We start from the raw sequence: 12,332 nt of genomic DNA, 5'->3' as shown, positions 1-12,332 counted from the left end.
CTTTATTGTCACCCCATCCATACATTGTATTACGGCATACAGTGGGATGAAATATCAGGACCACCGCAGTGCAACATATACATAAACACAGGACAAGTGCAAGATGGGTAAAGAACTGGACTGGACTCTAAATATACAGTATGATAGGCAAGTGAATAAATAGTAATTATTTTATACCAGTAACGGCATACAGCACGATAGCGTGCAGTGAATACACTTGACTTGAGCATTTCTAGTTTTCATACTCTTTTTCTGTCTTGTTGCTTCCTGAGCAGCTCTTTTTTTCTCCACCCTAGTGTCCCGCTGCTTCTCTTCTTTTTGTAATAAAACTGATTAAGTTTTTGTGTTGCAATTACTTAGTACGTTTTAGTTTGTTTTTCACTTAAGCTGGCACTTAAGTCTTCAATCTGCTTCAAGAATGATTAGCAAAGGTGGTAGAGAATGAGAACGGCGCCCATACGCATACAATTCTACAGTTAAATAAAATAACAATAAAAAGAGTAATAAAAATCATCACCCCGAAAGCAGATATTAGACGTCACGTAGTATATGTGTACCAGATTTCAAGTCAATAGGTGAAACGGTTTGCGAGCTACAGGCGATCTAAAATCCTGGACAGACAAACAAACAGCCACGGTAGCGTATTATATAAGAAGATAAATAGTAATAAATAAAGCAAATAATAATAATAACTAATAATAAATACAAATGTACTACATAAATGAACAACTAGAGGCAGGTCTGATGGCAGGGGGATAGCACAGAGTTCAAAGTCCAGACCCCCTAAGGGATTTACAGAACCTGACGGAACCAGTTTGGATGCTACTGTACCTTCCACCAAATGGAAGTGGAATGAAGAGACCACCGGAAGGGGGTGACAGTGGTCCTTCACAATGCTGTAGTCTTTATAGAAATGGCCTTAATGGAGGGCCGAGGGGTCCCAATGATCTTTTGTGTTGTGTGCGGTCCACGTTGTAGGACGTTCTGGTCAGAGACACTGCAGTTTCCAGCCCAGGCAGTGATGCAGCTGGTCCAGACGCTCCCGACGGTGGTCCCTGTAGAATATGAGGGGAGAGAATAGGCTCACCATCTTCAGCTGCCAAAGGAAGTGTTGGCACTTGGGCATAGAGGTGGTGTTCATTGACCAAGTAAGGGCAGCTGCCAGGTGCGCTCCAAGGACTCATGGTGGTTCAAACTGTGACTGTGCCAACCTCACTCTTCAGAAGGCACGTCCTGCACCTGACTAATGTTTTCTCTCTTTTTATTTTTTTCTCCCACAGTTCCCTGTTTGTCTAATTTTACTGCACCCATGGGAACGGTTCTCTCACCGGATTACCCAGAAGGTTACGGCAACAATCTGAATTGCGTCTGGCTGATTATCTCCGAACCTGGCAGTCGGATTCATCTTGCTTTTAATGACTTTGACTTGGAATCTCAGTTTGACTTTCTTGCTGTGAAAGACGGGGAGATGCCCGATTCTTCAGTGCTGGGCACCTTCACTGGTGCCGAAGTGCCTTCTCACCTCACGAGTAACAGTCACATACTGCGCTTAGAGTTTCAAGCGGATCATTCCATGTCCGGACGAGGATTTAACATCACGTATAGTAGTAAGTGGATCTCTTTTATTTGACTCGATGCACTCTTAAAGCTCTCAAAGACTTCTCCTGAAGCCACTCTGCTGTTGTAATGGCTAGATGCTTCTGGTCTTTGAACCATTGGCCCAGTCCGATGTGGCACACACTCTGGAGCAGGTTGTCTTCAAGGACCTCTGTGTAGATGGTTTGATTCACCCTTCCCTCACTTCTGACCAGTCTCTGTGTCCCTACTGCTGAGAAGCCCCTCCATAGCATTCTGCTGCCACCACCAATGCTTCATGGTATTAGGCATAGAGCTCTGCCCAGGGACTTAACCCTTAAACTACAGTAGCTGGCTATAGTCGCTTCCCAGTGCAATTTGCCAGCACGCCGGAGCTGATCAGTCCATGCTGTCCATTTATTAAGCATCCAGCTCATGACCACTGGCACCCCCTAGAGAATCAGCCTCCCTGTACCTGCCAGCGTCAGCGTTGGCCTCTCTGTGTACGGCCAGTTCAAGTGCAGTTGGCTCTGTGATTTACCGAATTTCATCAAAGGTGTCAGTCGGACCTTCAACATATCAGAAGAGATTGTTGCAGTAGTTTTTAAAGTTCATTGGCAGTGTGTGAAATGATCAGTGTTGTAATAACTGTGATGCTCTTTGCATGAATAAAATGTGTTCCAATTAAAATTTCACTTTTACTTGGTGAATTGTGACATTTACTTCAAAAGTGCAGCAAACAAGTATTTGGCGTCCAGGGGTCCATTAACCACCCCCCTCCCCAAGTGTGAGGCAGTTCAAGGGTTCATTGTTGTTATCTCATCAGACCAGAGAATTTTTTTTCCTCGTTCTGTCAGCGTCCTTTAGATATTGCGGCCTGCAGAGGGCGCTCCAGCCTCCTAGACCCGACACAAGCAGACAGCAGGGGCCTCATGTGTAACGGCGTGCGTAGAATTCACACTAAAACATGGCGTGAGGACAAAAGCAGAAATGTGCGTACGCACAAAAAAATCCAGATGCATAAATTTGTGCGTTTGCCAACTTCCATGTTCTTCCACTCCATAAATCCCGGTCAGCGTGAAAAGTAACGCATGTTGCACACGCCTGCTGCCACTCCCTAAACTCCTCCCAGATTTACTCCTCTTTGAATATGCAAACCAATATAAATAGCCCTTAAGCTCAGCCTTCTGTGAAAAGACAAAGACAAAGGCACGGGGGGAAATAGAAGAATTTCAGCGAATACCAAGTGGAGACAAAGAAAAAAACGTACTATTTGTTGGTTTAAACAATGGGATAAACAACAAAAGGAAGTTGATATGACACTTCAATTTGCCTTCTCCAATCTTCCACCAGTTTCTCGGACACATCGAATTTTGTTGCAGAGGCACAGTTATTAATTTCTTTCACCACTTGAATAACGTTCAATTTCAAACCAGCTTCTTATTTTCTTCTGATCGAATGCTCCATTGTAGATAAGGGATGCTCTGACGATAAAGGTGTATGAGAGTGTGAGATACAAAAAACACAAAACAGTGCAAAGTATCTTCAGAATAGTTTGGGTATTACCGTGTGGTCACGTAAACACAATACATAGAAAAGAAATGGCCGTGTACTCTGTTGTTAATCTCTCAGGTGGGCGTTAGTGCTTATCATAATCTCTTGGGTCAATAGTGTGAGTTTTCCGCATTCGACTTATATGACCGACACTATAAAATACTGGAAATTATACGGTAAAATCAAGTTTCGACTTATCTGCGGGAGAACTTATCTGCAAGTATATACTGTAAGTAAATGGACACTAGGTGGCACTGTTGCCCACCTTTTTCCCAACAGACAGTACACAGGACACTGGATGAAATGACTAAGAAGATATTTACTTTTTCTTCTTCTTCTTTGTGTTGTGCCCTAAAGCACCTCCACCACAATAAACAGCAATAAATAAACACAATAAATCACTAAATTCTCCTCCACACCTCCCAGCAAGTTCTGTCACACTCCCTCCCAACTCCAGCTTGCTTTCTGGGTCTCCACCAGTCCCTTATATAGTTCTAGACCCCTATAGTACTCCTGCTCTTCTTCCCACATGACTTGCCAGCACTTCCGGGTCAGACGGAGAATCTCAAGTCTTTAATCAGCCCGGAGGTACTGTGGGGCTTCCATCCTCATGACTTCCAAGCACTTCCGGGCTGTAAGGGAAGCATGAATTCCCAGGTATTTTCATAGCTCCCCCCGGCGCCATCCACTGTACCCAACAGGGCTGAGAAACTGGACTCCAAATCTCAGGATGCCCTGTGGGAAGCTGGGGGCACTGCTAAACTCCAGGGGAGGTGCCATCTAGCACTTCAGGGGCGTCCCGGCCATCCGCCGCAATACGGTATGAGTTACTGATGAGCAAAAATGCCCAATTTATTCAGTTAAGTTTAAATCTACAACTGTCCTGATCTGGAGAGATTCCTTCAGGGATATTATGGTGGGGCCTCCAAAAAGAAGCTGGGAAGCAGGCCAGAAAAGCACCTGGTCTGAACAGCAGAGGAACCCTTAACTTCAACCAGACACCAAGACCACCCGGTGGCTTCAGCCTGGCACAGGCCCCAATAACAGGAAGCTGGCAACACAACTAGTAAAAAACATATATATATATATATATATATAAAGCTCTGTAAGTGGAAGGGTGACCGTAAACCGTTGGCTCGTTATTAAAACAAAGAGTCCTAATAAATGAAAAGTTTTTTTTTCCCCCCAAAAAAATAAAATAGTAACTCAAAAATGCACCAAATGGACTTGGCTAAAATAGGCAATCCAGTAGCAAAGAATGTCCCAGAGCACATTTCAGAAGAACAGTTAAAGACAGAGCAAAGAAAGTCGTAATCCAGCCATTCCAATTAAGTAATAGCAAAGCACAGCGAGTGCTCACCAACACCAGCCTTTAATGGCGGATCCCATTGAACTGTCCATCTCTGCAGCCTTTATAGGGCTGGGGGCGGGTCTTAGATGAAGAGGGCCAGGTGGCCCCGCCTCTAGGGAAACCACCCACAAAACACATTGAACACAGCAGAACACAAACTTCCACGTGGAAACAAAATTCGCATAACATGAATGTGCATAATTACTATACACATATAAAAAGCACTTTAAAAAGAAAAAGATATTAAAAAAAGTATAAATAGAAAATATGAACTGGTAGACACGTAACAACAGCACCTGTCTGAACGCACGGGCACTGTGGAGGGTTACCGGGGCATCTCACCCACGCCTGAACACACACCTCGGACTCCGATTAGCCAGTAGGGATTGGAGAAGAGCCAGTGGTGATTCATATAATCCTCATATTTTTCATGTTTAATTAATAATAAGGAAGCAAATTCTAAATTAAAAAAAGGTTATGTTACATTACGTAGCCTCCAGGAAATAAGTGTGCATGATTTAATAAGTGTAGATACAATAGATGGGAAAATCAAGAAAGCTAATCATTTATTAATTAATTTGTTAGAATTGCTAAAGGTTATAATTAAAATATTAGTAAGCCTGATAATGAGTTAGACACAAACACTGTTTGTTTATTAATTTATGAAACGCTATAATTAACAATTAAACGACTCTAAGGATGTCATTGAACATCAGGCCGCCTAAACTGGTCATACTGTTAACAGACTCGACGCAGTTTATCAAGTATGCTGTTTACAATAATAAAATAGCATTAAAAGTAAAAAGACTCAAAATATGTTCCTGCCGCTCTTCATTAGTTCTCCTCTTGTCTAACATGGTGACTGCTAAAAGCTAACAGATACTTCAACTAAAGCTTTACCTTCGCCGGTTACAGGAAGGAATGCATTTACAGCACGGCTTTCAGGGACAACTACATTCCAGACACTAGCTGCCAAACTGTTGTTCTATAATAATATGATTTTATTAATGAAGAACATAAAATTGGAATTGTAGTCAGGTTGACAACTAAAGAGACAAAGATAACTTAGATCTGAATGTTGGAAAAAGGTCTGCGACTCTAAACACAATTGGCACCTCCTGTCCAGCTCTACTCACAAAATCTCCCTTGCCTAAGAATCTGCTACCGCCTCGCCGTGCTATTTATAATAAGAACTGTGAATATGAATAACCTTCAGCATATTGATACATGTTGGCAGCTTCTGCTTCTGAACTTTTTGAATATGGGAAGAGACATCACAGTACCATTGGCCTCGGGCTTCGAATGCCTTTGGCAAAGGGACTTGTTAATGTTCAAATCACAATGCACACAAGTATCAGCTTTCATTCTGCATCGGCTGTAATTCATTAAGAAAAGTGAGAATGCACACTGCGGCATGTGCTGAACGCTGCCATTAACGGCTTGTCAACATTAGAAGTGGACGCCATTAAATTGTCATTTCGTATAACTCATGTGTCATCATTTAAAGCTTTGGTAAATATTGTCAAGTCAATATCTATCTATCTATCTATCTATCTATCTATCTATCTATCTATCTATCTATCTATCTATCTATCTATCTATCTATCTATCTATTGTGACAGATGGGGGCGCTATCGCTCCCTTGAACCTTCGTCCAAGATGCCAGACACCAGATAAAAGTCCAAAAGATGACTTTATTCCAAAGCACCCTCCTCTCCACTATGCTCATCAAACAATACGCAATAATCACTAATAAACAATCCCCCACTCCCAGACGCGTTGCCACCCTTCTACCCAGCTCAGCTCACCGTCTGGGAGCTGCCACAGTCCTTTTATAGTCCATGACCCGGAAGTGCTTCTGAAACCTCAGTCCATGTGACTTCTTAGCACTTCTGGGTCAGATCAAAACTCTTCTTTTTCTTCACCCCGGAAGCACGTCATTCCCCTTGTCCATGTGACTCAGACGTACTTCCAAGGCATAGGGCAAATAATATTCTTTGCTCCTCCCTGCAGCTCCATCTAGCGGCCCCTGTGGTATCCAGCAGGGCTGTGGATAAAAACTCCATTGTCCGGGATTCCCTGCTGGTCCTCTGGGCACCACCTGGGGGTATTGGCTGGAATGACAAGCCGGCCATCTATCTATCTATCTATCTATCTATCTATCTATCTATCTATCTATCTATCTATCTATCTATCTATCTATCTATCTATCTATCTATCTATCTATCTATCTATCATCCTTAATCTGATATAGTGCCGTCTTTTTTATGGTGTATAGTGCCTTTCTCTAACACTCATTTCTCATTCATTTATCCAGTGCCTTGACCTTCTCATTTTGTTCACCCAGTGCCTCTCCAAATTATATAAACACAAGCGGAGCCTTTTTGACTGAGCAGTCACATTTCCATTTTGCCATCATTCTAATGAAAGAAATGTATGTTGCTTTCTTCTAGCATTTGGACACAACGAATGTCCGGACCCCGGAATCCCAATCAATGCCCGGCGTTTTGGAGACAGTTTTCAATTGGGAAGCTCCGTGTCTGTTATTTGTGAAGAAGGATTTATTAAAACCCAAGGAACAGAAACTATCACTTGTGTTATTGAAGATGGAAAAGTAATGTGGAGTGGGCCTATACCAAAATGTGAAGGTGGGTCTCTTTTTTTCTTTACTTTACAGTGAGATGTTGTAGCCTGAACGGCGAAGGTTAGGGTTCTGTCTCAGGAAAGAGTGGACTGCTCTCTTTAGAGGAGGGGAGAACATCTGCCCCGTGTGGGGGGCTTGAGGTATCTCAGGGTGTTGTTCATGAGTGATGTAGAGCTGAGGTTTTCAGGTTGGGGGCAGGCACCGATTACAGCACACTGCACACCACCCAGATTCAGATTGTAAAACTTCTTGAGACCTTTCATATTCACAGCCTCTAAAAGATTCCGTGGATCACGTGGTGAGACAAAGTCCCAAATTCGGAGATCTTGAGGATGGAATTAATGAACACTCGTCGGCAGGTAGGTTGGACATGTCATACGGGTGCCTCACTCTCATCTCCCTCATGTCATTTTGAATGGAGAACTGGAGTCTGACCACAGGAGACCTGGAGGACAACCAAAGCTGTTCAAAGATCATGTGAAGAAATCCTCAACCGAAAAATGGCAGAAGCTCCCGGCAGATTGTAAAATCTCCAAAGATGGCACAATGCATTTTGAAGCCACAAGAACTCGACTGTGCAGAGGAGCCTCGTCAATGGGTTCACCAGCAATGGCTTTATCCTCTGATGGAGATGTTTCAGTGTCCCCACTGTCCGAGAATGTCTAGGAGTGCCATCGGCTTGTTGAGCTTCATTCGCCCACATCATGGAGGAGTGGATTGACGACATCATTGTTGCATTGTCAACAGACCGCCGTAAGCAGAGCAGCCAATAGCATTCTTCCTGGCGACTAGTGACCTTCTAGGCATTCTGGAACACATGGAAATCTGCCTAAGTGTACCCCTTTGTCTTGAGCGTTGGGACAAATCCTCTTGACTGGTCAGAGCAACCAAAGCAGAAGACGCCAACAGCTTGTCAGAGTTTCCATGATGGAATGAGAGCTTTTTCATTCCAGCATGGACTGTACTTCTCTTTTCGATCAGTCTGCTGTAGAGAACGTTCTTCAAACAACCGTCATTTCATTTTCTAATTTTAATACGGTTTGCTCTCAATTTGTTTTAAAGGCAAATAACTTTGGTCCAAAATGATATCCTTTCTTATTCTTTATCAAACAAAATGATAGCCGTCCTTCATGGATTTTTGTTCTTCAATGGATCTTGAAGCCAATGAGCCTTTGACATCGTTGAAAACAATGAAGTGATCGCTGTAATGTTTACACGTAGCCCTTTAGCCCCAAAATCGACGTAATCGCCGGCGTCCGTATAATAGGAGCGCTTAATCAGCACTTATCTGGTTTTGACGTGAACAATCGTAACGTTAACACTCTAACTCGGCTACTTGGCCCGAAGTTCTCAGAGATCTGCTGGTTACAATCAGACACCCAACTGCCTAACTGGAGCTCATTACTTTAAAGGCTCGTCTGTTCTGCAGATGTTTCGACATCGGGATCTTTAATCGAGGCGTATTCTGCGGACACTCAAGCGGTGGGCCGCACTTTAACTACTGTAAGGCTCACTTCCCGAACAAACGCAAGGCTAACAAAGTCGACGAGCGCTGCCAGCCGAGTAAAAAAAAACACTCTGCTGAACGTTCTCGATACGACGAGCTGTATTTGTTAGCCCCTCTTTAACCTCCGCCACCGAATTGCACTGCAGGTAACAGTAGGAAGAGTCGGCCATTATTCATGAATCTTGTTGATTCAGTGCTTCATTTATAATGCGACTCTAATATGCTGCTTGACTTTAAAAAGCTACCGTTCGCCTAAAGGGACAGCAATTTGAGAAATCGTATGACAGTCACCAGGGAAGAATATCACATTCCATATTTGCCGTTAATGCTTTTAGAGCTTTGTTCAGTAATGCAGCTTATCTTAATTTAGAATAACAATAAAAAAAGCAAAGATGTTGAGAAAAGGTAACGTGGGATTAATGGCACTTGCTCAAACTCACTAGGCGTTGGTTATTTAACCTACACGGCAGTACCAGGCCAGTAAGGGTAACAGGAGCAAACTGGGAAATACTTTACCATAACTTCCATTAATAAGTCATTAGCACACATTATTAATTATTATGGATTAGGACAGCCGTCACAAGTACAGGTTAGAAGCCCTGTAAGGTGCCAGGGTGGGTGGGCTGGCATCCCGACCAGGACTGAGGGTGCTTCCTTGCCCAAACAGAAGAAAGTGGAAGGCCGGGTTGGTTGCTGGTGCCTTTCCTGTTCGGGAGATCATAATGGATGAACAAGAGGGTGATTGTCTGTGAAGATTCTCAGTCATCCAGGTGAAGTTATCTGGTAGTTGAGTCATGGCAACGGGACTTCTTTCTTGTTAGGCAGATATGTTTCCCTGCTAAAACTTCTTGGAATAACAGTGAAATGTATCTACCTTACAAGAAAGAAGTCCAGTTGCCATGACTCAACTACCAGATAAGAGAGAGATTGCCTATCCAGAACAATTCTTTCCCGAGAATGGCACTAGATGGCAGCATTTCAATAGGTGGATCTCCCAGATGCACACCTGCAAGGTGACATGGGAGTTGTATAGGGTGGTCCAGATCTAATTCTGCAATTTTCATTACGCTGTAACTTATTAAGAATTCACAGAAAATTCTTTTTATTGCCGATAGATGGCAGCACCTGCCCTGCGTTCCAAAATGGCGGGGAGACGGTTGTCAGTTGAACAGCGGGTGCGATGTGTTCGCCTTTTCATAATTGCATAATTAGATCTGGACCACCTTGTAGTTCCAATGGGCAGCCCTGCTGGATGTCTTGGAGGCCACCAGGGGGCGCTGCAGTAAGGAGGAATCTTTATTTTAATGTCTGACCCAGAAGTGCTTCCTGGATGCAATATGGTGGATGCTCAGTTCTGGCATAAAAGAATCCACACGACCACATCCGGGAGGCAGAGGGCGACATTCTCCTGGAGGAGCGGAAGAAAGGGAAAGAGCTACCGTGTGTGTCATCTGGGGTTGTGGTATTTTGATGTTGCTTACTTAATAAACCAATCCTTTATTTGAACTCAGGACTGTGTTGGGGCTCAGTGAGACCCCCTACTGGCTACAACTCTAAGAACAAAAATGAACAAGTGCTTTAAGAACAATAGGCCATTAGGCTCCAAATAGCTGATCATTTCTTGTTCATATATAACATTTAGAAAATATCGACTTGAGTGGTGATGATTTCTAACTTGCTGTTTTCAACGTTTCTGATTATTGGTTTGTCCATTGTAGCTATAATATTGCTAACTGCTGTACATTTAAAAGAAAAAGTCGCCACTGTGTATTTATATGCCTCCAGCTTCTAGACTTTAGTTAAATTGTGCAACATTTTTCAAGCACCTAATGAATGTACGTGTGCTTACATGCTCAGAAATGATCCTGTCCTAAAGTTCGGTCTGTCATCTGTGTTTTCCGCAGCGCCTTGTGGAGGTCATTTTTCTGCTCCCAGTGGTGTGATCCTCTCTCCGGGATGGCCTGGCTATTATAAAGACTCGCTAAACTGTGAATGGGTCATCGAAGCAGAAGCAGGAAGATCCATCAAGATAACCTTTGACAGGTCTTGTTCTTTTTATCACTCATATTCAGTTCATTGATGTTCATTGATCTCCTGTGTGTCTTTATTACATCAAATATAAAAGCTACTCCTATGGTATCAGTCGTGTGCCGCTGTATGGAGACTTGACTTGGGAGGATTGATGGGATGTTTCTATTAGATTTCCCCAAATTTAACGTATGCTAGAAAATATGCGGACCTTCGGTCTACCCAAGATCAATGCTCCAGACCCGGTAGTTTGCAAGTAGCAGCAGGCTGCGCACAGTGGATGCTGGAGCTCTCATTCTTCTTCTTCCTATCTGGTAATCGGCTTCTGTGATTTGCTTCACACTCAGCAGATGTCACCGCTCTTATTGTTCTCTCTGTCATGTCACTTTCTAGTGTCACAGGTGGCTGGGGAGGGCGACCCAGACGGGATGCCCTAAAGGACCGGAGGAGGGCTTACGCCTCCCCCAGACCATGTGGGGGCGACCATCCTGGTGGCTATGGGGACCAAGGGTATAGAGCTTTGAAGCTCAACCCTGTTTTTGCCCGTGGTCACCACCAGAGGGCGCCCCAATGCCTATGGAACCCTGGACCTCAGCACTTCTAGCACACCTGGAAGTGCTGGGGGGAAGAGGATCGGGGACACCTGGATGCTCCCGGGTGCGCAGCTGGCACTTCTGCCACACTGGGGAGTGCTGGCGGAAGAGTGTCGGGAGGCACCTGGAGCTTGTCCGGGTGATTATAAAAGGGGCCGCCTCCTTCCGTTCGAGGGCTGGAGTCGGGAGGTTGAGAAGACAAGGTCTTGGTGGAGAGGCAAGGAGGTGGCCTGAAGAGAGAGGCATTGTGTTGTTGGCCTGGAATTTCGGGGACTTTGGGATTGTGTGTTGCACCTTGTAAATATGAGTATGGACAATAAACGTGCGTTGGGTGATTTAAACATTTCCGCCTGTCTGTGTCCGGGCTGCTTTCCGCACTGGATCAGTTTAACTTAAGATAGACACAAACCCTAATCATTTCACCGGGGTTGCTGCCAGCCACATTGTTTGTATCACCAGCTTGCATCACATCATAAGCTTTTGGTCATGCCCTGTGGTTTGCAAGTAAACGTGTGACAATCGTGTGACAGACAGATAGAACCCTGCTGAGTAGCAGCAGCTTGTGCGCAGCTGATGTATGGGTTGTCCTTCTCCTCCTTCTTCCTATCACATAAGTGGCTTCTGCACTTTGCTTCACTTTCAGCAGATGTCACCACTCTTCTTTTTCTCTTTGCCACGTCACGTTCTCAATCAGTCTGCCTCGTTTCCTCACCCTGTTTGCTGTTTAACACTTGGAACGTGAGGTACGAGTGAACTCGTTTCTTATTGAGCCCATCAAGATGTGACACTCCAGAGTACTTGTACCTCAGTGTGCCGCCATTATAGACATAGCTAGCTTGCTCGTAGATATTTCAGTTTGTCTGAAAGAAAATCAAAATAAAAATGGACAACTTTGTCAAGTAAATCATTGCACTTGGCCTTAGGTGTAAATGTGTCATGTAGGAGAAAATGTCGGAGACGTATTGATTTGGGGAAGAAGCTTTAAGAAATAAACTGTTGTGTGTGCTGTTGCTATTTGTAGCCTTGGAAATAAAATTCTGGGGACATTAGTTTGTGACAGAATGGCTCTAATTCTGCTCA

The 12,332-nt window shown here is 44.0% G+C and overlaps 1 protein-coding gene across 1 annotated transcript in view; it reads left to right on the top strand.

The window, feature by feature from the left end:
* The window catches only part of csmd3b (CUB and Sushi multiple domains 3b), a 1,150,768-nt gene that overhangs the window by 845,297 nt on the left and 293,139 nt on the right, over positions 1–12,332 (top strand). The window contains 3 exon segments of the mRNA XM_039737543.1: positions 1,281–1,607; positions 6,934–7,128; positions 10,536–10,674. Of these exon segments, the coding sequence (XP_039593477.1) occupies positions 1,281–1,607; positions 6,934–7,128; positions 10,536–10,674 (661 nt within the window).

The sequence above is a fragment of the Polypterus senegalus genome, chromosome 15 (assembly GCF_016835505.1).
Source record: "Polypterus senegalus isolate Bchr_013 chromosome 15, ASM1683550v1, whole genome shotgun sequence".
Taxonomy (NCBI): domain Eukaryota; kingdom Metazoa; phylum Chordata; class Cladistia; order Polypteriformes; family Polypteridae; genus Polypterus; species Polypterus senegalus.
This window is presented reverse-complemented; position numbering and strand designations above follow the sequence as displayed.